The following is a 26,756-nucleotide window of genomic DNA, read 5'->3' on the forward strand; positions in this document are numbered from 1 at the left end:
GTCACTTCACTGTCTCATAAGGTCTTCCCTGACCACCCTATTTCAAAGCGCACACACAGACATATCCTGACTGTGGTAGACTGCGTTCCCACGGGAGGTCACAACAATGTCTTCCGTCCCATATGCTCTTCTGCAATGTGACCTTGCCATTCCTCCATCAAAAAGTGGAATCTAGAATTCTTCCCTTCTCCTTGTATCTGAACTGGCCCTGTGACCTGTTGTGACCAATGGCAGCGATAGAACTGACACGTGTACCTGTGTAGTCTGGGCATTAAGAGATGCTTCTGGAGTGTGGATGTTTCTCTAGACATAATTTAGTACGTCATCTTTTGCTAGGCCCCAGGAATTTCAGACCTGAATTAGTTTTTCTTAATTACTTGGTGGAGGATTCCCTCTCTTGCAGGTAAATTCAAACTCTTCATAGACATCTGGCATAGAATTGGGGTTATTTCTTTTGGGAGGTTTTTTGTTTGTTTGTTTGTTTTTGCCTCCTCCTCAGAGAGAAGCTTCCTCACCACTTTCTCTGGGTTGGTGGAGCTGTTTAGTCCCATTTCACAGGGGTGCAAACATTTCAGAATTCTAGCTTTATGCAAATATTTCACTCCACATAGGTCAAGGCCCTGTCTCTTGTTCCTACACCAGAAATAAAATGGCAGTTCTGGAGTTCCCATTGTGGATCAGTGGTTAGCGAATCCAACTAGGAACCATGAGGTTGTGGGTTCAATCCCTGGCCTTGCTCAGTGGGTTAAGGATCCGGCGTTGCCGTGAGCTGTGGTGTAGGTTGCAGACATGGCTCGGATTCCGCATTGCTGTGGCTCTGGCGTAGGACGGTGGCTACTGCTCCGATTAGACCCCTAGCCTGGGAACCTCCATATGCCTTGGGAGTGGCCCAAGACATGGCAAAAAGACAAAAAAAAAAAAAAAAAGGCAATTCCTTCTCTTAGGACCATATCTAAGTTTAAAACCCCTTTGGCTACAGTGTCAGGCACAGTAGTCTACTGTTCTGACTTTGAACATCTTTAAACATATTTTGGGCATTTAAAAATTTTTTTAATTCACCTTATTTATGTCATGGGAGAAGATTGTATGCTTGCTCAATCCTCCGTGTTGATGGAACTGGAAGTCTGGATCTTTATCTCTAACTGTGGCTTGAAAGGTTTTGTATCCTGATTTTCGGCAAGAGTGAGCTGGGCAGGCCCAGGGCATCCTTTCCTGTCTCTGAAATCCCAGGATACTGAATTCTTGGACCTTTGGAATGGGTTCTGGGTGGATGCCAGGAAGAGCTGGTCACAAGGGCAAGCCCAGAAGACTGTGCTGTCCCCTCGTATTATCCTTAATCCTTTTCCTTACCCCTCATAATTCATATCTGCCTCTCCTTTCTCCATCCCAGGAGATTCTCAAATGCTGAGGATCCAGACCCTGTTTCACTGTACCTTCTCTTTCTAGGACACCAGCCCTGCTCTAAGTCCCTTTTCTCTCTGAGAAACCCAGTGTCGGTAGAGGCTCAAAAATGTTTGGGGGCAGAAGTTTACAAATAAGCACTTAACTCTGAGGCTGTTTGTTGTCTTGTGACATTTCCGGTAACATCTTTGAGGCAAAGACAACCCCAACTGTTGGGGAATATGATCTATGACTTTCACTTCAGACATGAGATGTGCGGGCAAAGGAGCATGCTGCTCATGATGGTATCAAGGCTCAGTTGTCGTCAGGAGAAAAACTCTACCTTGGTTAGAGGCATGATAGAAACAACCAACCAAAGAAACAAGTGAAAAGATGATTTCACTTATTGCCTGCTTACCATCTGACCTTGATTCCCAAGTCACACTAGTAGCAAATCCGTTTATTGCAAACTTGCCTTGTTAACTCTATTCCAAGTTCTACATAAGAACCAACATTAGCACGCTCTCTGCGCATGCCCAGCCCCCCACAGGATGCTCTGCTCACACATCACTGCCACCTGATGCCGTCAGAAGGAATATTAGTGACTAGGTTTCTTTCATACACTAAACAATATAAACCCCCAACATTATAAAATGTCCCAAATCATGGACATTTGAAGAAAGAATTTTTTCTTAAGTTCAACTCTGTTGATGCAGTTACTCTAGAAAAATATAGAATAAAACGTGGGTACAATTTATGCACAGCTGCAAGAACCTGAGAGTGCATGAACTTGGGCTTTTGAAAAGTTAACCTCCACAAGCCCATTTCTCTCACACCCTTTTATCTCTGTCCCTCTCGGTATTCAGCCACTGTCCCATTCAGTGCAGTTTTAGTACAGTTCCTTTGCAAAGGAAATGAAGTAGTGAAAAGATATTTTAACCTCTTCGAGGCCAGAGTTATTAAAACAATAGCAATAGCTAAACCCAATTTAAAAAACGAGCCAGTCCTGTCTCTGGGAGAAGCAACTTGCCTTCTATTTTCATCCTTTGTTCTTTCTCTCTTGGAAATGAGAACAGTAGGCTACGGGTTTCTAAACCTCATGGTTATCAGTAATTTAAATAATTCAAGAATTCTATGGAAGTGAACTTCGCTGGAACACATAGCAGGCCCCTCTCCCCTCCAACCCCCCTCTACATTACAGGCTAAGTTAGAATGTTGGCCTCATTTTTCATTTCACTCAAAGTGACAGAGGGGGGAAAAAAAGATACTTTAAGGCCTAATCAGGTACTGTACCGGTGTTCCCAGCGATAGAAAAAAACCTCAAATTACTTCAGTGGGTTTGTCAGCTCCATTGTGAGCATAGTCAAGTGGCCCTACAGAAAGGAGACAGGAGAGCTACGAGAAAATAGGAGAATTCTAATCTGCTTTTTAAAGGCTCTTGGTCAGAAGTATAGCAATTCAGATACCCCTGTTTGAAAGCAGCAGGACAGATTTGTTAGACGACAAAAGCTCCAATTAGTATTTTCCACCCCCTTTCACAATTTTCTCTATTGCTTTTGGCTCTGAAACTCTTTATCCCAAGGCCTTTGTGCTGACAAGCGCGGGCTGGGCGGGAGCACCGGGCCGCTGCAAAAGAAGGCCTGCGGGCCCCTGTGCCCACTGTCCCCTGCAGAAGTCAAGGAGCTGGGAGGGAAGGCGAGCCCCAGCCGGGCCGACTCCAGGACGAGGAGGGCCAGCAGGAGAAAGCCTACCTGAGTGCATCGAGACTCGGGCTTGCCGAATAACCACCTGGGGGGCAATTGGCGTCGCCGGCTGCAGCTTGTGCAGCCCTTTGGCGACCCGCAGGAGCTCACTGGAGACATCAAGCCCGTATAGGAACCGGTCGCTCAGGAACACAATGGCAGAGGCGGTGGCGCAGTCCCGGACGAGGATGGAGGCTTTCAGGGATGCCTGGGGGAACATCAGTGGGACACTGAACTGGACAGAAAGAGCGCCCGGCAGAAAAGAAGGCAGTCTTGGGGCCAGGCTAGCCTTCTACACGTCTTTATCAAAACAAGAACAACAAAACCCAGAGCTGGAAGAAACAAGAGGCGACTGGACCAAAAGACAGTAATAACTGCTGTTGTTGTTATTTAATAAAGAAAAGTCTGATTCATTTGCGGAATAAAGTATTTCTTTCATTCCATTTCCCTGTTACATTCTGGCATTGTCACTGCTGTGGCTTGGGTTCCACCCCTGGCCCATGAACTTCAGCATGCTGGGGAGAGGCCAAAAAAAAGTGTCCCTTTGTTTTCCAACTCCTTACCTTATCTTTTTCCCTTCCTCCCATCAATTTCATTCTCATTCTTCCTGATGGTGGTTTCCCAGAGAGCCTTCTAGAACTTCCTCCACCCTTTTATGTATATTTACACATAACTGGTTACCTGGCTTGCCCTTCCTTTTCCCTCTCTTTCTCCTTCCCCTCTTTTTCCTTTTCTTCCTTCCTTTCTCTCTCCCTCCCTTTCTTCCTTCCATAAACAAGATCACACTTAGCCAAGTTGTTCTACATCAGTTCATAATACTCTCTGCCTCATTTATTGCCTACTTTTTTTTTTTTTTTTTTAAGGGCCACACCCATGGCATATAGAGGTTCCCAGGCTAGGGGTCAAATCGGAGCTGTGGCCACTGGTCTACACCACAGCCACAGCAGCCAGATCTGGGCCACGTCTGGGACCTATACTACAGCTCACGGCAATGCCAGATCCTTAACCCACTGAGTGAGGCCAGGGATCAAACCCGAGTCCTCATGGATTCTAGTCGGATTCATTTCCACTGAGCCACGACGGGAACGCCAATTGCATACATTTTAATTAAGAAATATAGAAATTCATATTTGATTTATCTGTTAAATAAAATGATTAGTAACATTCATATTTATGTTAGTTAATAAATGAAATAGTAATATTCATATTTGATTTATGTTAATTAAATAAAATGAATAGTTAATGAATAAAATAAGAAACAGACATTAAAGTATAACATAGAGAGAAGTAGAGATAAATGAGGCAAACTTTTATGGAAAAACATTATCTTTTGGTCTCTTAAGGTATCATATTAAAGACATTCAGGAGTTCCCGTCGTGGCACAGTGGTTAACGAATCCGACTAGGAACCATGAGGTTGAGGGTTTGATCCCAGGCCTTGCTCAGTGGGTTAAGGATCGGGTGTTGCCATGAACTGTGGTGTGGGTATCAGATGCGGCTCAGATCCCTCGTTGCTGTGGCTCTGGTGTAGGCCCGTGGCTACAGCTCTGATTAGACCCCTAGCCTGGGAATCTCCATATGCCACAGGAGCGGCTCAAGAAAAGGCAAAAAGATAAAAAAAAGAAAAACCAAAAATAAGGCATTCAAAGTCAGCAGCTGATAGCATAAATGAGCTTACCACCCAGTAGTATTTTCTCTATTTGCTAAACTAAATCAAGCAGAGTGTTTTCTGGGTGTGCTAACTCACACATGAAGCCTAGAAAGCATTGTAAGCACTGCCCATTTTCCTACCACAATCTTATCACACATACTTTCTTCATCACATTAAATACTAACACTTATTGGGTAAAACTAGGTACCAGACCCTTACAACAATCCTAAGAGGAAGATTCTATTTATTTAAAGGTCTAAACCTACATTCCAATAACATTTTTAAAAATTAAAAGAATTAGGGAGTTCCCGTCGTGGCGCCGCAGAAAAGAATCCCACTAGGAACCATGAGGTTTCTGGTTTGATCCCTGGCCTCACTCAGTGGATTAAGGATCCAGTGTTGCCGTGAACTGTGGTTTAGGTCACAGACAAAGCTGGGATCTGGCATTGCTGTGGCTGTGGCATAGGCCAGCAGCTGTAGCTCTGATTAGACCCCTAGCCTGGAAACCTCCATATGCCTCGGGTGCTGCCCTAAAAAGCATTAAAAAAAAAAAAAACAGAGAGAGAGAGAGAGAGAGAATTATACTACAAAAAAATAAAGGTCAAAAACCAATATTTTAATCATCTAGTTGAGGAATTCCTCTCATTCTGAGTCCTAGAATCCTATTTCTTTTCATGTACACCTTGCCTGCCAAGAACCAGAACAATAATCCTTCGCTTTTCATATTGACACTTTCTTAAGGCTTTAAAACTACCTATCACTGTTTTTTTAGTTTGAGATAATGTGCTCTCGTATTTATCCTTTTGTTCTGAGTTGGTCACTACTGAGACTGTGATACAGATGCCAATTATCAGGGGGAACGTTTCTTTCCATGGGAAGGGAGCTCAATTACTGCAGCACTCCTGGCCTCTCTGCTCCTTCACCCACTCTGCCCCAGGAGAGGTGGATGACTCTGGGAAATTTGGGAAGAAGAAACTGGGCATGCATGGCTTAGCTCCGCTCTTATTTTCTTGGGGAACAAGGTGTCTAAAGGAAACAGGGATTCTTCTCTGGTCTTCTCTTATGTCTTATCTAGAAAGCCACACTATATGGGGTTCTGCTTAGCTCAGTAATTTCTCTGACTACATGGGGGAAGTCAAAAGAATTCTGGGGTTCATCTAGCAGACCCCCATGCTCTAATATCAAGCTAGATATTCCAATGTAGTCTTTGTCAAAATTAAAGGTAATATATAATCTCTTGTCTTCCAAACTCTTTTGCTTCTTGGTTCGCTCAGAATCCAGAGGGGAAGAGAGGTATAATTTCTTGGATCCTCCCAAAACCCCAACATTAATCACTGCCTGACACACCATAATCTTTTTTTTTTTTTTTGGTCTTTTTGTCTTTTTGCCTTTTCTAGGGCCACTTCCTGCAGCATATGGAAGTTCCCAGGCTAGGGGTCCAATCGGAGCTGTAGCCGCCGGCCTACACCATCAGCCACAGCAACGCAGGATCCGAGCCATGTCTGCAACCTACACCACAGCTCATGACAACGTCAGATCCTTAACCCACTGAGCAAGGGCAGGGACCGAACCCGCAACCTCATGGTTCCTAGCCGGATTCATTAACCACTGCGCCACGACGGGAACTTCACCATAATCATTTCTAAGGAAACTGCTCTGCTCGCAGTCTCTGTTTTTGAGGCAGCAATGTATTCTGCTACTTGACCTTGATCCCCTCTCCCCATCTTACTACCACCAGCTCAAGGCTAACCCAAGAGTACCCACCTGATACCTGGCCCACGACTCTGTGGCCTGGTTTGAAAAATGAAATTATTAATCTGAACCATGAAACACAGAGTTTTCTAGTTGTTGCAAGACTGGAAGAAGCAGGGAGTAGACTGTAGCTAAACTACACTTATGGGCAGCACTAGAGGGAAGATCCAGACACATGACTCTGAATCTAAAGCCACCTTTTCACAAGTGCTGTTCTTAGAGTTACAGGTTTCCTTTATTATCCCATATGTATCTTTATAAAAATGTTTGTCTCGTTTTGTGAGTTTGCTTGTGTGAACCTGTTTCATCCCACCAAAAAAGCCTAACTAAAACTGAGATGCTCAAAACTTATTGAGGTTTGTCAAACCATCAATCTGAAAAACACAAGTTTTAAAATGAGAACAAGGAGTACCCGTTGTGGCACAGTGGTTAACGAATCCACTGCAAGGAACCATGAGGTTGTGGGTTCAATCCCTGGTCTTGCTCAGTGGGTTAAGGATCCGGCTTTGCCGTGAGCTGTGGTGTAGGTTGCAGATGCGGCTCGGGGATCCTGTGTTGCTGTGGTTCTGGCGTAGGCTGGTGGCTACAGCTCCGATTAGACCCTTAGCCTGGGAACCTCCATATGCCGCAGGAAGTGGCCCTAGAAAAGGCAAAAAGACAAAAAAAAAAAGAGAGAGAGAGAGAGAACAAGTTAGCCATTTGACATTCATAAAATGTAAATTTAAGAGTGGATGAAGAAACTGATGACTTCATGTGTGCACAGCTCCGTCTGATAAGGACAGTCTCTGGTCAAGAGTCCTTTCTATGGGGGAGTTCCTATCATGGCTCAGTGGCAACGAATCTGACTAGCATCCATGAGGATACAGGTTCGATCCCTAGCCTTGTTCAGTAGATTAAGGATCCGGTGTTGCCATGAGCTCCGGTGTATGTTGTAGAAGCAGCTTGGATCTGGTGTTGCTATTGCTGTGGTATAGGCCAGCAGCTACAGCTCTGATTCAACCCCTAGCCTGGGAACCTCCAAATCTGCAGGTGTGGCCTTAAAAAAAGAGTCCTTTCTATGCTAGGAACACAGAAATATAGTCCTTTGGTTTGCAACCTCAGATGCTATCTGCATAACTTGCAGCTTTTGCCACTGCCAGGCTCCTTTAAACTTTTGCTTTAAAATAGAGGCTCTACTCCTGACACCCTGCCCATGACTATGTACCTGTGGAGGGGACTCAGTAAGACACAGAGAGTCCCCTCTCTTTGAGGGGCACACTTAATGTTTAGTTCTGCTCTCCATTCTCAGAGGTGCCTCAATTCAGTTTTGGGGTAACTGAGTACCTACTTAGGATGCAATGTTTAGACAGATTTATTCTCCAGGGGTGATTCTCTACTCTTTCCTCCTTGATGGTTTCCACCTGTGTGGTACCATCTAGTTTATGAAAAATGTTTACACAAATGATCTCATTTAAATTTATAGTAACTATAAAATCTAAGTAAGACAAGGAAACCTGAGACGTTCCCTTGTAGCTTGGCGGGTTGCAGATCTGGCTTTGTCACTGCCGTGGCTTGGGTTTGATGCCTGGTCCTGGAACTTCCACATGCTGTGGGTGTGGCAAAAAAAAAAAAAAACAAAAGCAAAAAAACAAAAAAACAAAAAACAAAAAACCGCTGAGGCTGAGAGGTTGACTTTCCAAAGTTACTAAGTCAAAAGGGTCAGGGGCAGGTATGAACTCCAATCTCTTTTTTTTCTTCTTTTTTATCGTGGTAAAAAGCTCAGAACATAAATTTCACCATCTTAGCTTTTTTTAAAGTATGGTGTTCAGTAGTGTTAAATATATTCACATTGTTATGAATTAGATCTTCAGAACTTTTTTATCCTGCAAATACAAAACTCTATACCCACCAAACAACAAACCTGTCTTTCTCCCTTCTCCCTAGCCCCTGTTAACTACCATTTTACTTTCTGTTTCTATGAATTGGACTATCCTATATACCTCATGTAAGTGGAATCATACAGTTTTTGTCTTTTTGTGACTGGCTTATATGGCTTAGCATAAAGTTCTTGAGGTTCATCCATGTTGCAGCATGTGACAAAACTTCTCCTTTTTAAAGGGTGATATTCCACTGCATGTACAAATGTTGTTTATCCATTCATCTGTCAATTGACATTTGGATGGCTTCAACGGCTTGGCTATTGTGAACAGTGCTGCTATGAACATGGGTGTGCAAATATCTCTTTGAGGCCCTGCTTTCAATTCGTTTGGATATATAAATGCAGAAGGAGAATTGCTAGATTAAATGGTAGTTACAGTTTTAATTTTTTGAGGAACCTCTATACTATTTTCCATAGAGTTTACACCATTTTATAATACTACCAGCAGCGCACAGAGTTTTAGTTCTCCACATCCTCAGCTAACACTTGAGCAACTCAGGTCTCCTGAGTCTCAGTTTTCCTTCTGCTCTCCTCTGTGTCTGATCAAGGTGATTTTGAGAGGGGCCTAATCTGGGCATAGGAATTTGGCTCTTTGGAGTGAGGACTGAATTCACCACTCACTGAGTTCAAACAGTGGCTTTAACGAAACTGTACCCTTTATCATGATGAGAAAATACTAAGAAAAAAAAAAAAAAACAAACAGGGACAACTAAAAATAAATCCCAATTGCAAAGAGTGTCCTGATTATGTATTTAAAAATATGAGAAATAAAATTTTCTGGGACATGGCCTTTCATTTCAATAATGTGAAATTCTCAAGTGGAAGTTTGTGGCCATGAGAACAAATGCTAATTTGGTGATTACCTGGGGATAACTCCCACTGGGCATCTCTCGCACAGAGCTGAAAGGATGCTCTACAAGTCCAGTGGGTCCCTCCGTGAGCTGGTCTTCCTGAGTGGAGGAGACGGAGCTTCTAGAAGTCTACGGAGGCCAAGGTGGCCAGAGTTCACAAGGTGGAGTAACCAGAAGGAGAGAGCTGCACAAAGCATGAAATCCAGAGCTCTGCAGAGGGTCCCCGTGGAGTCTTCAGCAGAACACTACCGACCAGCTCATGTACAGAAAGACACCACCCAACACTGAGGAAAGAATCACCTGGAGCAGAGGAAGCAATCCCCAGGCTTCAGGCAGCTGTGTTTACACCAGCCAGAGTAGGCAATCAACTGTTGTTCACGGGGTATGGGACAGAGTATTTAGAAAGGTATTGCTTCAGTAGTGAGATGAAATGAACCTCAGAGGGAGAAGGCTCTTGGCCCACTCTGAAAGTTTAGGAGCAAGCCTGGAATACATCAAACTATTTCCTAACTTGGTGTTTCAGAACAAAGTTCAAGGATATTTATAGGCACAAAAATTGCCTGCCATCTTAAAAGGTGAAATTTATGTCTGTCATCCAGTCAAAAATTATGAGGCAGAAAGAAGCCCATACTAAAGAGAAAAAGAAATCAACAGAAATCGAACCCCAAATGACAGTTATTATTTCATAAGTTCAAGAAGGTAGGGTAAAACTCAGGTAGAATCGGGGACACTGGAGATATTAAAAATCATCCAAATCAAACATCTAGAGATTAAAGAAAAACGTCGGTGGAGTTCCCATCGTGGCACAGTGCAAAAGAATCCAACTAGGAACCATGAGGTTTCAGGTTCAATCCCTGGCCTCGCTCAGTGGGTTAAGGATCCGGTGTTGCCGTGAGCTGTGGTGTAGGTTGCAGACTCGGCTCAGATCTGGAGTTGCTGTGGCTGTGGTGTAGGCCAGCAGCTACAGCTCTGATTAGACCCCTAGCCTGGGAACCTCCATATGCTGTGGATGTGGCCCTAAAAGGACAAAAAGACAAAAACAAACATGGAAACAAAACTCTTACATTTGCTTGTCCCAAGTTACTTAATCTCTCCAAGACTCAATTTCCTCATCTGTGAAATATGGATAATACCTTTTTCAGTGCTGTTTTAGAGTTAGAAGAAAAGGTCAAATGCTCAGCACAGAGTTCCCACTGTGGCTCAGTGGTAACGAATCCGACTAGTATCCATGAGGATGCAGGTTTGATCTCAGGCTTCGCTCAGTGGGTTAAGGATCTGGCATTGCCTTGAACTGTGGTGTGGGTTGCAGACACAGATCGGATCTAGCACTGCTGTGGCTCTGGTGTAGGCTGGCAGCTGCAGCTCCGATTCTACCCCTAGCCTAGAACTTCCACAGGCCACATCTGCAGCCCTAAAAAGCAAACTAAAATAAACAAATAAGAAAAAAAAAAAACAACCCAACATAAATGCTCCGCACAGAGCCTGGTACATTGTGGGTGTTTAATAAATGAAGGGCAACACTATGGAAAAAATAGGAAAAAGAACTCAGTTCACGTGCTCCCATTCTCCTGTATGACAAAATCCCAACAACCAAAGAAGGCTCCCAAAATAGATGTCAGTGGAATAGTCAACAGAGTAAAAAGGAAATAACAGATCATGCACATAACATCTGGAAGGCTTATCTCAGAAAATGGCAAAGCATCTCATTGAACTTCTTTCTTCTCTTTGCCAAATCTAAGGAGCGATGTTCCTGGAAACTGAAAGGGTGGAAAAAAAAAAAAAGGGAAAATGAGCAGGCTCTATGGCAGTTGGTGAAGGAAAGCTGGTTCTTGAAAGGCAGCCTTCCCAGCATGCACGTGCGGGTTGCTTTCGGCTGTTGCCAATGGAGGAATCCCTCCCGAGCACCTGTAAACGGATGCTGCAAACACTCCATTCTGCATCACTCATGAGCACGCCGTATATTTGAGCAGAGAACATTGTCTCATCTATTTTTCCCCCTTCTACTCTTAATAGTTTGGAGCACAAAAGCCTGAGAGAGGGTGACCTGCCAGACAAAGGCCCTTTGAGTTCCTTGGAAAAGGAGACTTGGAGGAGGATGGAAGGAATCCAAGTGGCCCTATTATTTCCACTTGCACTAATTAGACATTTTTCTGTCAGCTATTGAGCACTGCTGAGAGGCCAAACTCACTGAATTCATTTCTAAAGTGTTTACAGAAGTTTGCATCTGTTTGTGTCTCTTCAGGAGGAAAATAAGCACTTCAATAGCATTGTGGAACATCTAAACGAAGCATCCTATTCTGGGGGACCTGGCATCCCTGCAGCCGCATAATTTAACTCTCTTCGGGGCCTGAACCTCTTGCATCTCTCTCCAAAACCTGACGACACAAAATGCGGAGAAGTCAACTCAGGAGAATCTGTTCTTTCTTGTCATTGTCTTTTCTCTCCCGCTTTTGAAACGGCGACACGCTGTGCATTACATACAGATTTGGGTGGGTCTCATTCTTGCGGCCCCGCTCTCGTGCTTCTACCAGCACTCTGAGAAATTAATACCCACTTTCATTTGCTGCCAAGGGAGGGGAGAGTAAATTCCTCAGCAGCAAAGCAGAATACATCACCACCCTGGGAATCTTCCCCCAAATGTACGCCGAGGGAGCGCTCTGACTTCAGAAGTAGAGGAATGAAAGGAGGCCCGAGTGTGTGGTAGGGAAGGACACGAAAGAGAAAGTTTCCCTACATGTGCCTGGGTTCGGCACAATTAGATTAACATGAAAGAGAGTCCCCTTCCCTCCCCCACTCCTCCAAAAAAGAAAGAAAAAGAAAACAACACAAAAACCCTAACCCTCGGACGACGTGGCAGCGCCTTTGAAATGCATATTGGTCTACAAGGAATTTGATTCAGGATGCTTTTTGTTTGGGTTTTTAGGCCCGCAACTGACCTGCCATCACAGAGGACTCGAAAATGCAATCTTTCTATATGGTGTCACAGTCACAGAATCTTAGGGATGGAGCTGACATAGGATAACTCGAGATAAAAAATAAACGGGAATTCTGTTCTTTAAATCTTTCCTCAGAGGCTGACTTAAGAGGAAGCTTGTCCAAACAGCCACCAAATTGTGTTTTTCTTGTTGAGAGAGCCTGTTTAAATAAAATTATATGGATGTAGATAAGGGAGTGTGCATGCTGGATTTCTAAAGAGACAGGCTCATAAATGCATGCACGTGAACACACACACACACCCTACAGTTCTTTCACATCTGTTTTCAGGATGGGAAATATGGGGTTCTAATTGAGTTTACAGCACAAAGGGAACTTCATGGCGAGGAGGCTGAGTCAGGTGGTAAAGGAATTAAATTCCACAATGAGATTTCAATACACCGATGATTGAGAAAATGCTAAAGAGCCTTTTCTAAGGGCTTTTGCTGAACAGCAGCAAGGAAAAGTGTGTGCTGTTTTCATGGTTCCGTGCATTAGCACTAGCCCCTCCCAATGCTGAGCAGCAAGTTTGGGTCCCAGCTACGGGTTCAAAGCCGCGATGTGTTCACAGCAATGACAATGGCAGCTGTTCTCAAGGGGGGCTGGGTGAGGGGACTCAGAACCGAAGCCATCTGGCATTGCAATTGGCAGGAGCAGCGTAAAGGGAAATTATTGCTGCATAGCAAATTGGGAGACAGGAAAAAGGCAGGGGAAAGGGAGGGGGGGGAAATGTCCCGAGGTGAGGAATTAGCAGAATAAACAAATGAAAAGTGATTGACGCCTGCATAGTTATGCATCCACAATAAAAGCAGCGTAAGAGTCAACTGATCCAACTGGACTACTCAAGGTCAAGGGGAGACCAGGCGCGGCATGCTCCATGTTTTTCCACCCACTGAAATGGGAGAAGGAGGAGGAGAGAAAAAAACTGAACTTCCTTACAGTTTATGCCCAGGGCCTGTTAACAGTGTATCAACCTTTCCTTGTTTTACCCGTGGAACATGAAGATTCAAGCCCTTTTTGGAAATAGCTATAATCGTCTCCTCGGTCTCCATACCTAAAGATAACATTTCAGATCATCTATCCCTGCTTTCTTTACACTCCCCCTGGCAAATCGACTGTGAATGGAGATGGCTGTCTGTTAAAAGAAAAAGCGAGCAGTATCAGAACAGACACCACTTAACCAAGATGATGGGGAATCTCACGGCCCCCAGGGACGGGGACCTTTGCGCCTTACCTCTCTTCTGGACTCTAGGTTGCTACAGCCACCAAGACTCCAGTTATCCTTCTTGGTGATTTCAACATCCACATTCACGATTCACCCAGCACACTGGTCTTTCTTGTCATGGCCTCTTTAGCTCCAATGATCCTGTTCTGCAGTCAACCTTAGTCACATACACCCGTGATCAGTCATACCCTAGAAACTGCCATTGTGGCAGCATCAGTCAGAAGGCGAACTCAAGCATTTGATTTTCTGATCTTCATCTCCTTTTCTCCCAGCTCCCAGCTCCAGTAATTCTGCAACCCTTCAAGACATCTACACTCTCTGCTGACCCTACTGCTTTTTTGTTATTTGTTTTTGGCTATACTATCAATCCGTCATGTCCTCACCTAACTCTTAAATTCCATGGTGCATCAATGAAACAGCTTTTTTTTTTTTTTTTAATAAGCATTCTCGATTCCTTTGCTGCTATTTCTATCATATTTGTCTGGCAATTCTAACCATGTTTCTTGTTAACAGAAAATGTTGGCCTTCTATTAGAATCACCTGGGGAAGCTTTTAAAAAGCCAGATGCCCAGAAGGCGCCCCAGCCCTGTTAAATCAGAATCTTTGGAAGTGTACCCAGGCATCAGTGACTCTTAACGATGCCCAGGTGAGACCAATGATCTCCAGGTAATTCCAATGATTTCAGAGTCTCCAGCCCCCCAGAGCCAGCCTGACCCCCACCTCTTCCCCCACCCCACACTCCCTCCTCCCTGCTGGAGGTGGAATGAGTTTTCTTTTCTTTTTTTGTCTTTTGTCTTTTCAGGGCCGCACTCATAGCATATGGAGGTTCCCAGACTAGGGGTCTAATTGAAGCTCTTGCTGCTTGCTGGTCTACACCACAGCCACAGCAATGCCAGATCCGAGCTTTATCTGCGACCTACACCACAGCTCAAGGCAACCCACTGAGCAGGGCCAGGGATCGAACCCACAACCCCATGGTTCCTAGGTGGATTTGTTTCCACTGCACCACAACGGGAATTCCTGGAATGAGTTTTCTGATAGAAATGGCATACCTGACTCAGATCTTCCTCTTACCTTTCTTCAAATCTTCCTCTCTGTTCTACTGTAAGGGAAGGGGCCTGCCAGCAACAAGATGACTCCGGAGGAGAGAATTTTCCAAACCGCTTGTCTGAAAACCTAACTGCACTCTCCTGTTTTAGAATAATAAAGGTTCTATTTTTTTTTTTTTTTTTAATGGCTGCACCCACAGCACATAGAAAGTTCCTGACCTGGGGATTGAGTCAGATCTGCAGCTGCTCCCTACGCCACAGCGGGAACTCCAAAGGCTGCTCTTTTGCATCTATCTTTCAGTTGGTTCTGAACACAGGAGGGGAAGATGAATACTATTGTCACTTCATGTTTTCAAAGTATATCTAATTCTCTGCCTAACCTGAGCTTCTACCCAAGCAAGTGAATGTGGCTGGAGAAAACACACAACCATAACACTCTACATTTATGATCCTAACCTGAAGTTGGCCCTCAGCATGGCCTGCCAATCCAGCTACACGTACACCTTTGCTTTCCGCTCAAGCTGTCACTGCCCTTTGAACCTCCTCGCACTCCACTGATGATGACCCGGCTTCTTATTTTACTAAGAAAATAATCAGCAACACAAGATCTTCCTTGCCCTCTTACCCAAATTTGCTAGCCCTCTTGTGCTGTAACCCATGTGTTCTGCCTGCTTCTCTATTGGCATGGATAAGACCAACCCCCACCTCCCCACTTAGATGCTCAATTCTATCCTGCCTTCTTTACCCTAGGACATTTTGCCATAAACACCTTCTTTCACTTCTGCATCATTAATTTCCTCATCTCTACTGGATCGTTCTCAGCAGCATACAAACATATCATAATACCTTCTATCTGAAAGCATCCTCTTTTAACCATGCATCTCTTAGTCCTCTGAGGCTGCCTTAACAAACATGCTATAAACTGGGTGGCTTAGAAGCAACAGAAAGTTCTCTCTAGGGGCTGGGAAGTCCAAGATGAAGGGATCTATAGACTTGACGTCTGGTGAGGGCCTGCTTCCCAGTTCACAGATGGCATCTTTTCTCTGCATCTCTCTGGCACCTCCCTTATAAGGGCAGGAATCCCATTCATGAGGACTCTGTCTTCAAGGCCTAATCACCTTATCTGCAAATGCCCTCTCCAAAGCCAGCACCTGGAAGGTGAGGATTTTAACATGAATTTGGGGGTTAGGGCACAAATTTTCCATCTACAGCATTCTTCCTTCCGCACCTGTCCCATTTCTCGGTCCCTCTTTACAGCCAATCTCAGAAGAGTTGTCCAAACCCACCGTCTTTGCTTCCTCACCTCCCACTCTTTCTTAAATCTATAGCTCTCATCTCCAACCCTCCGCTGAACTCACTCTTTTCAAGACAACCTCCAAATCCAATGACCATTTATTAATCTTCATCTTATTCAAACTCCTAGAAACATGTGGCTATGAAAATCACTTCCTCCTTTTTCATGCCGGGGACTTCCGGCATCTCACAATTTCTGGTTTTCTTGCTACTTCACTGGCTACTTTTCCTCACTCCACTATACTTCCTTTCCAGCCTCTAAATGTCGAAGGCCCTAGGGCTCTGTCCGAACACTGCTTCCCTTCTCTAGCTACACTGAGACTTGAGTGTAGCATCTTGAGTCTCTTTCCTTCACGGCTGCCTGGTGTACGAAATTGCCCAGACAATAAATAGTCCATTGTGGATGTCGGTTAGGTACCTCAAACCTAACGTGTTTAAAAGAAAACTTTTTATTTTCTCTTCTATACTTGCTTCTCCAATACAGTAATGATAACTTGTCCATTCATTTGCTGAGGACAAAACTTTAGAGGGTTTTGTTTTTTTTTAATTATTATTATTATTTTTTTGTCTTTTGTCTTTTTAGGGCTGCACCTGCGGCATATGGAGGTTCCCAGGCTAGGGGTCGAATTGGAGCTACAGCTGCCGGCCTAGGCCACAGCCACAGCAGTGCCGGATCCGAGCTGCATCTGCGACCTACACCACAGCTCACGGCAAGGCTGGATCCTTAACCCACTGAGCAAGGCCAGGGATCAAACCCGCAACCTCATGGTTACTAGTCGGGTTTGTCAACCACTGAGCCACGATGGGAACTCCAAAACTTTAGAGTTTTGACTCTCAGTTTGTGACTCTTATTTTCTCATAATCCACATCTAATCCATCTGCCAATGTTGTTGGCTCTACCTTTAAAATAGGCACAAGATCTGACCACGTTTCATCTCCTCTAGAGCAACCACTAGCTGCACCTATTATTGTAAACTTGCTTGGATACAAGCAACAGCTTCCTACCTAGAATCCCTCCATTTGCCATCCAAGTTCTCACTCTCTTCTCCCCACATTCCTCACACAGTGACCAGAGTGAAACTTTTAAAATGTAAATCAAAGAATAACGTTGATTCTTTACTCAGCGTCAACATGACTTCCCACGACACTTAAAATCAAATTTAAAACTGTTTTCTTGGTCAACAAGGCCCTATATGATAGTGCCTCTAGGTTCACTGACCTAGTTCCTCTCACTCGTATTACTTCTCAGTGTTCTGCAGCCTCCCTGCTCACCCTCCAAGTCAAGCATGTGCCTCTGGGCCTTTGCACTTCTCGTCCCCTCTGGAATGCTCTTCCCTCGGCTATCTGCAAGGCTCCCCCCATCAGATCTGGACCCCAGTTATCCTTTCAAAGTCGCGTCTCTGACCATTACTCTAAAATAACAGTATCTATATTTACTTGCCATCCTTTCCTTGAATCGGCTTTGTTTTCAAAGCACTTACCCTCCAATATTAAATTATATGTATTTTTATATTTAGCTGTATATTTCCTATCTTCCCACCAAAATGTAAGCTTTACATTTACATTGAATGTCAATCCCCGGGCACTTTGTCTTGCTTACTGCTGTAGACTCAGTGTCTTGAAAAGTGGCTCAGTAAGTAATTAGTTCATGGCTCTCTAGTTGTTTCCCTGATTCCTTTGTTTTTTATATGCATGCAGAGCTGCCTTAGTGCTACTTCAGATTTTAGATCATGATTTATTTGCTATATGAGGCATAAGTGAAAATATCGATAGAGCAAAGTTGGGTTTTTTTTCTCTTTTTTTTCAGGGAGTAAAACACCAAATAATTAGAGAAGATCAAAACATGCAAAAGGAATACAGAGAGGTTTTATTTTACAAGCTAGATGGCCTCAAAAATATACTTTTATCTCTGGGTATAAAGTCCTTTTTTTTTTCTTTTTTTTTTCTTCCCTTTTCTTTTTCTGCTACACCTGCAGCATATGGAAGTTCCCAGGCCAGGCCTCAAATCTGAGCTGCAGCTGAGACCTATACCATAGCTGCAGCAGTGCGGTGATCCTTAACCCACTGTGCCTGGCAATGCCACAGAGACAAGCTGGATCATTAACCCACTGTGCCACAATAGGAACTCCTGTAAAGTCCAGATTTTTATGAAAATATTTGTTGGTGATGCCAGTGTCATGATTATGTGCAGTGATAAAGAAACATTAGAGAAGCCTGAGAAATTGAGATTCTTCTTTCTTTTCTAACTATGAAAATGCCTATAAAACCACAGTAAAACTATACTCTCTCAAAGGGCCCTTTCACTAGAAATAACCATAAAATGAAAATCAGAATCACAAGTCCAAATTAGGTGACAGAACACTTTACTGTGGACAGAACTAAGTGATTTGGGGCCCCTGAACTTCATCTCAAAAAACGAGAGAAAACTCATCACTGCAATACGCTCTATTCATAGGGGAAAACTTTGCACCTGCAGCTTTATAGTGTAGAAAATGACTCTTGGCATATGGTTTAGGGGGGATTTATTTAGTCAACAAAATATTTATTGAGTATCTCATAGATGCATCTGAGAGACACTGGAAAAACAATAATGAGAAAGACAGACATGGTGTTAGCTGATCTGTAAATATTTCGAAGATGAAAATTCCTACTTAAGTGGATTGGGTGGGGTGACTTATAGAAAATATAGAACAAATGAATATCAGAATTGGAGATTAAAACTTAATATTTAGACTACAACTTAGGATTCTGAGTTAATGCATTAACTGCAAGCTCCCCAAAATAAGGGCCCCCAGAGGAAGAGTTATCTGATGAAAAGGAGGATGCATTCTTCTCCTAAACTACTGGGATTCTGGGGACATGCCCCTCCTCTCCGAAGAGTACAAGTCAGGTCAAATGTCAAAGTCTTTCTTAACTGAGATGGAATTGGAAGACCTTTGTATCTGATGGTGAGGTGGTACTTTGTTTCCTGGAACCATATACTAGAATAGCGGCAGGTACATAGTGCAAAGAGAATGGTTTAGACCCCACTGTCCCTAGGGCTTTTGACTTGTGCTTAAAGTAATAATTACCACTGAAAGGTTTGAGGGCTTAATTGTGCCTGTTGCAAATTTAACAGCTATGCATGAGTAGAGAAAGAAATAGACTGATTTGTCACTTTAGAATCCTATTATCCAAGAGAATCACATTTACATAAGCAAATCAGAAATAAATGTTTTAACAATAAGGGTTAGCCTTGCTTTAATAAAACCTCATTAATCTCAAACTATTAAACTAGGAAGTGTTAATTTAAGGAATGGTTATTCACTAAATCAGAATCTCTGGGTAGTAGGGCTTGTACATATGTATATATAAATCTATGCGTGTACATATATATGCATATGTGTGTGTGCATATATATATATATATACATATGTATATATACATTTATTTAGGGCCACAGCCATGGCATATGGAGGTTCCCAGGTTAGGGGTGGAATTGGAGCTGTGGCTGCTGGCCTACACCACAGCCACAGCAATGCCAGATCCAAGCTGCGTCTGTGACCTACACCACAGCTCACAGCAACACCAGATCCTTAACCCACTGAGCAAGGCCAGGGGTCAAACCTGCATCCTCATGGATACTAGTCAGATTCGTTTCCGCTGAGCCACACGGGAACTCCAGGAATACATACTTTTAAGGAGTCTTACTTTTCCCCAGTCTTCCTCTCCCACTCCAACTAATGTACATGCGTGTACACACACACACACACACACACACACACACACACACACACACATACCAGGTAATCCTGATTCAGTCCCCCCTGAGCAGTTTTTGGATTCTCAAACATAAATCATTAAAGTCATGAGCAAGACTAAATTACGTGCATGTTAAGTATACAGGGCAAAGATTTGGCCTTATACAAAGAGTGAGTAGAAGCTGCCGTAGTCTTCTATTCAAAGTAATAAAATGGGAGAGTTACTGAGAAAGAATGGTAGGAGTCTGATCCCCAAGCCCTTTTACCTTTCTACCTGGCAACGACTCCAGAGGCCCAGAGATTTCGATTTCATATACAATGACAGTGAAAATAATTTATGCCTACTATGATAGGAGGATTTCAATGCCAATGAAAGAAACTTATTTTGCTTTCCCTCTTTACATGGTGAAGAAATATAAAAAGTCCTAGAATTAAGTTAGTAATACTTTCAAAATGTGGTAGATTATACCTATGTATGGAAAAGAAGCCAATCTGTTTGAGACTATTATCAGGAGGAAGTGAGTCCAATTAGTTACTAGAGGGAGATACTGTGAGAAAGTGCAAAAAAAATGGGGCTCGAATTGCACTGAGGCGCTGCTTGATTAGGGGTAAGTTACTTAACTTTTAAATTTTAACTTCCTTATATTTAAAAATCAGTACCTGAGATACCAAAATATAAAGAAAAATTTAAAAGTTTCCACCAAAGTTTACCAACGAGAAAGAAATCAAGCTTTACTAACATTGAAAAAACTGGGCAGACCCCAGCCCCTTACTTTGCCTCTGTCAGATGGTGACTCATCACAGATGGTACACGAGGAATTCCTCATCTTGGAGGGGCTGATGATGAGGACGTGCCCATTGGACTGTTTTCAGCTTACTGTACCGCAGTTTATTTACACCAGGTTAAGTAGATTTATAGGTTATATTATCACAAATCATAGATACTTTAGAATAATTCATAACGAGAGGGAGAAAGACTACAAAGCTATCAAGGCGAAGTCCTTTAAAGAACAGTCAAATGTTAAAAAGAGTCTGGACATTTTTCTTTTATAAACAGACAAGTGCTAGTTTTGTGCTTTGGCAGTATCATAGCCAATAAGTTTTATCCAAGGTATGATTACTGCTAATTGAAACAGACAAGTGCTCCATATTTGCCAACCTTTTCTTTGGTGACAAGTAGCTGACAATAGTATGTTATATCCAAAAAGTATTCTGAAAATATTTTTCAGACGATGAGACTGGAAGTGTTTTCATCATTGAGATTTTCATACTAAAGCATCATGTATGAAAAAAACCCTTACACAAATGGGAAACTCAATCTGTTGAAAAATCTTCCACATGAAGAGTTTGAATGGGTTGTGACATCCTTTGCTAAGACAAAATGTCTTCTCATACAGATGGCCAAAAGGCACATGAAAAAGATGTTCAACATTGTTAATTATAGGAGAAATGCAAATAAAAACTACAATGAAGTATCATCTCACTGGTCAGAATGGATATCATTAAAAAATCTACAAATAATGAATGCTGGAGAGGGTGTAGAGAAAAAGGAACCCTGAGAATGTAAACTGGTACAGCCAATTTACATGAAGAATAGTACGGAGGTTCCTTAAAAAAACTAAAAATACAAGTTGCGTATGATCCTGCAATCCCACTCCTGGGCATCTATCTGGAGAAAACCATAATTCAAAAAGATAAACACACCCCCAACGTTCATTGCAGTGCTATTTACAATAGTCAAGACATTGAAACAACCTAAATGTCCATCAACAGACAAATGGATAAAGAAGATACAGTATATACATAAGAATACTACTCAGCCATAAAAAAGAATGAAATAATGCCATTTGCAGCAATATAGACAGTCCTAGAGATTATCATATTAAGTGAAGTAAGCCAGAGAAAGAAAAATATCATAGGGTATCACTTACATGTGGAATCTAAAAAGAAATGAAACAAATGAACTTATTTACAAAACAGAAATAGACCCACAGACATAGAAAACAACTTATGGTTACCAAAGGGGCAAGGGATAAATTAGGAGTTTAGGATTAACATATATACGATATTATGCATAACCAATATTTTATAATAATCTATACCCAATATTTTATAATAATCTATAAGGGAAAAGAATCTGAAAAAAAAGATACATCTGTATGCATTACTGAATCACTTTGAAACTCTGAAACTAATACAATACTGTAAATCAACTATACTTCAATAAAAATAAAATACAATAAATGTAACATCTGATTACCCTGCAGAAACACATAACTGACAGTAAGGAAAGTGGAAATTTGCTAGCTGAATTTCAAAAAATGATTTTTCATAATCAGTGGCTGGACTGAAATAGAAGTAGCATGAGTTAATCTCAGTCTACCTCTTTCATTTGGATCTACATTTCTTTGAGACAAAATTTTTTCAACTATTACAGTCATTTGAACTAAGTGCTGAAATAAACTGTGCTAGCCATATCTTCAAAGCACAGTGCTAAGCCAAGATTTTAAAACATAAACATATTCAACTACAATTTTAACAAAACAAGTTAAATGCAATAATGCAATTTTAAAAATTATTTTAAAAGATGCATTTAACCTTTGTTCTTAAATTTCTACCCTACAGAAATATATACATACAACATAGTAATGCATAACATACTTACAGATAAATAAATAAATACATGCATATCTGGGTACCTGCTCAAAAGTTTTTACTGATAAGCAATAAAAAATTAAAGACAACTGATTCAGAATTCATTATCAGTGGGATAACGAAAATCCTTCTTTTTTCTTTACAAACAGGTGATGAAAGAAAGAACCAATCCAAATATCTATGAATTTGTTGAACTTAAAAATGTTTGGTTTCTGCCCTCTGAGGCAAATTGTTTTAATAATCAGGACAGGTGTTTCTACATCATGGAAGGATGGTGGCAAGTAGAGAAGGTGGCACACAGGGGCAGCCTGGGGTCACATCCCAGTTTACCCACACCCCGTCGTGTGGATTGGGAACATTGCTCAAGCTCTCTGAGCCAATCACCTTTTCTGAAAAATGGGCACAATCAGTTCTTTTTTGCAGGCTTGTCGTCAAGATATATGTTAAGAGCATATTATAAGGAAGCATATGAAATTGTCAGTATTTAGTGTTCACTGACAACAGCACTGTGGTTCAGCTAATATAAAGTGTCAGATTTGTGTGTGTGTATATAGATATATAGATATATATATAGAGAGATTATTTAAGCTCCTTATTTACTTAACATGTAAAACATGGGAGTGATGCTCTTCTTACTTGATAAGACTTATTGAATAAGCGCATCCCCAGGATTGATCTTTTCTGCAGGTCATCTCTTTCTTCTTCCTGCCCAACACTTCAATCTGTTCATTTTCTGCATTTCAATTTGGAGCTGGGCTGCCCAGCCCACTTGCCTAAGTTTGAACAACTCTTCTGAGACTTGGCTTAGCTTTTGGGCCTCATTATGGTAAGACACGAAATCCATGCCACAGGGTTAGTCTTCATCAAAGGGATAACTCGCATGCCTGATTCTGTGGCAACCGAAGTTTCATTGGTAGAATTTTAAGGACAGGTCACCATTTTAATTTATCTTCCATTGAAACTTGAAAGTACTGTATTAAAAGGGGCAGTGTTTTGGCACAGTTTTAGAGCAGGGTTTAAATCCTTGGTGATTTTAATCATACTCTATCTTTAAGTCTGAATACACATAGGCCCTGGAGCTAATATTTATCCTCTGAAGGCTCCATTCTCTTGGTGTCTAATTTTTACTTATTAGATGCAGTTTGGTTTTGATGGATCTGAACCTTTTGTCTGGCTTCTTTTCAAAAGACATATAATGTTCAGCTAAGGAAACAAGTTTTAAATGTTGATAATTGGAAACTGCAAAATTTCTGTCTGCCTTAATTCTGCTCTGAGTTATAAACTCAAATCATATTAACAGCGCAGAGGGCAGGTTACAGGACAGCAAAAAAGACAGGAATGCACCAGAGAAAGGCTGCCCCGGTCCTACAACAGCCCTGTGTGAAGAATGGGGTTGTACAGACTCAGGGAGGACACCCCAGGCTCAGGCTAGGAAACCTAGGTGCTGCTGCTCCCACTGATGGGCTGTGCAACTTACAGCAAGTCACTTCTCATTCTCTCTGGCTCCCCCTCTATCAAATGATGGGCTTGAAATAGACAATCTCCAAATTTCCCTCCAGGTGTGGTTTTCTATCACTTGATACAGAAATAAATGAATAACTTGTATTCATGAATATCAATTATATAGATGTACATGTATGTATGTATATTCCATAGGTGTGTGTATGTGTGCGCACACGTGTGCGTTAAAATGATCTCCAAAATCTTAACAGGAGAATAATGATACTTAGCTAAGAGGAAGGTATCAAATGGAAAAAAAAAAAAGATTCAGCAACAAGACCACTGTGTTTTGAATCCTCACTTCATCAGTGAAAGATGCATGGTTAAAATCATTTGATTAATGACATTAGCTCCTCCATTAGCATATGAGCAGTTCAGTATTTGTCCTCGCTCTTAGAGAAGTGATGCTGCGTAACCTTACTATCCTCACTTAGGTTTTTGAACATTTGACCTATTTAGATTTAAGGGCAACTGAACAACAGATGCTCCTCTCTTTTTCTCAACCCTCTTCCTTTTTAAAAAATAAGGCTAAGAGATGTTTATTACAGAATCAAAGAACTATAAAGAATAAAAGCGACTTGTAATCCTACTACTTTAATAAAAATGCTCAAATTTATTTGGATATTTAAGAGGAAAATTAGTAGGGCTTGATAACCAATAAGATATGAGGGTTGAGGCGGAAGACAGAATTGAAGATGATTCCCAGGTCTCCATTTGGGTAACTGGGTGATTCATGATACCATTTAATGACACTATGATCACTGGAAGAGGACAAAGTGTGACTGGGGGAGGGGCAAGGAACTGGGAGATGATGAGTTCAGATTTGGACCCAATGGACTTGAGATGTTCTGGGACCCCCAAAGGGAGGTGTTTAGTGGGCTATGGTATCACAGCTCAAAAGTGAATAAAGTAGGAAGAGTGTTATGTTTTCTCCAATCTACTTTCTCTAGTTATGTGTACGGACAAACTAATACATTAGATACTAGAACCTGTAAGCAAGCAACCCTCAGAGAGCGACCTTTAGTGGTCCTGCTCAGCCACCAGTCAGCACTGCAGTGGGTCCTTCCCCCAAGCGACAGTGAGTGAGTGACTGCTGGCCCCTCCACTCCCCTTCCTCTTATAAAAGGAGCTGAACTTGGACTGAGGAAGATAGCTTTTTGAGACACTAGCCTGCCATCTTCTCCGTCTGCTAGCTTTCCCATTAAAGTCCTTGCCCCAACAACTCTTCTCTGAATCGACTGGCCTGTTGTGCAGTGAGAAGAGCAAACTTGGGTTTGGTATCAATTTGTTCTTTGGAACAAATTCTGTTCTTGACTGGACTTGGTTTAATTTGCCTTCCTCTCTGTAAGGGAATAGGACCACAAGAATCATTTGAGAGCTTTCTTGCTTATTCCACATGAGCATAATCCAGCTTTCACTTGGTGTTAGTTTCCTGTGGCTGACATAACGAAGTACCACAAATGGGGTGGCTGGAAACATAGAAAGATATTGTTTCAAAGTTCTGGAGGCTAGAAATCTGAAATCAAAGTGTCAGTAGGTCGTGCTCTCTTTAAGGTTCCATGCCATTCTCTTAGCTTCCAGTGTTGCCAGAAATTGCTGCTGTTCCTTGGCCCACAGCTGCGTGATTTCAGCCTCTATCACATGGCCTTCTCCTTGTGTCTTCACATGACCCTCTGCCTATAAGGACATCAGTCAGATTGGATTAAGGGTTCACCCTGCTTCAGTACGACCTCATCTTAACTAATGTCTGCAATGGTCCTATTTTCAAATAAAGTCACATTCTGAGGCACTGAGGGTTAGGACGTCAATGTATTTTGATGGGGGAACAAATCAATCCATAACACTTGGTAAAACTATGATAACCCCCAAATTGCAGTGCCTTTAATGACAGAGTTTTTGGTGGTTGTTCATATTTCACACTGGGTGCAGTTCAGCTGCAATTCTGAGGCTCTGCTCCATGTATGTTGCCCTTTCCAGGATCCAGGCTGGAATCTTATTCACGAGGCAAAAGAAAACTTCCAATTGCTGAACTATGCAATGGTTTATAAAGCTTCTGCTTGGGACTGACATGTGCCACTTCTAATCACCTTTCACTTGGTTGTGTGGCCAAGTCTGTAGGAATTAGAAAAGTTCCTATGTATTGAGTACCTGCCACATATGAGGTGGTCAAGAAGTGGAAGGAACCATTCGAATAAGCAGGCCTTTGACAAAGGGTTGTCCCAGCTCTTCATTTTGGTAGTTTTTCTGGAACATGAAGTAGGCCTTCTATTCCTCTTGCATTTCTCTCAGTGCTCCGTAACAAATGCCTGGCACAAGATAACACTCAATAGTTTTGCTGAATGAATGAATAAATACAGTTTGTACTCACTTTGCTTTTGCATCCTGATGAAAAAGATTTCAATTGTTAAAGCCCCAAAGGGCATACAGATGAAAACCTCATTTGAGAAAATCAGTTGCTGAACAAATGAAAATCCCCAAAGCATCTTTTTTTTTTTTTTTTTAAACAGCCAAACCTGTGGCATATGGAAGTTCCTGGGCCAGGGCTTGAATCACAGCTGCAGCTGAGGCCTACACCACAGTTCACGGCAACACCAGATCCTTGACCCACTGAGCAAGGCCAGGGATTGAACCCGCACCCTCATGAATACTAGTCGGATTCGTTTCCACTGTGCCACAATGGGAACTCCCCTCCCATCTTTCTTTGACCTGACATTTCATTTCCTGATAAATTCATGTTAGTTATCTTTTGCTAAAAGCTCTTTCCACCTCTCTGTCCCCAGGTTACTCGCATTAGACATTTAAAAATATTATTTGCCTGCGCTCTTGTAATAAGCAATTCTTATACTTATTAATTTTTTTGTTTAAATTCTTGACCCTTTAATATTTTAAGTAGTTCAAAAATAAAAATAACAGCAATTTAAAGGTACCTGGATTATCTAAAAGAGATATATTAGAAAAAATATTCTAAAAGCTAAATTTATCAAACTCCATTCATAAACATTTTAAAACATATTAGCATAAGAAAACA

At 42.1% G+C, this 26,756-nt stretch overlaps 1 protein-coding gene across 5 annotated transcripts in view; it reads right to left on the minus strand.

Annotated features, from left to right (window-relative positions):
* ALPK1 (alpha kinase 1) overlaps positions 1 to 26,756 on the minus strand; it is a 127,624-nt gene that overhangs the window by 28,360 nt on the left and 72,508 nt on the right. For 3 of the 5 annotated variants that reach the window (XR_007137474.1, XM_047798597.1, XM_047798598.1), the window contains one exon: positions 3,132 to 3,330. Coding sequence is in view for 2 of the 5 variants with exons in the window: in XM_047798597.1 (XP_047654553.1) it covers positions 3,132 to 3,330 (199 nt within the window). In the remaining 3 variants the exon portion in view is untranslated. Of the gene's footprint in view, positions 1 to 3,131; positions 3,331 to 26,756 lie in introns of those variants that run through there. The other 2 variants (XM_047798599.1, XM_047798600.1) reach the window with 2 other exon arrangements.

This window comes from Phacochoerus africanus, chromosome 10 (genome assembly GCF_016906955.1).
Source record: "Phacochoerus africanus isolate WHEZ1 chromosome 10, ROS_Pafr_v1, whole genome shotgun sequence".
Classification (NCBI taxonomy): Eukaryota; Metazoa; Chordata; class Mammalia; order Artiodactyla; family Suidae; genus Phacochoerus; species Phacochoerus africanus.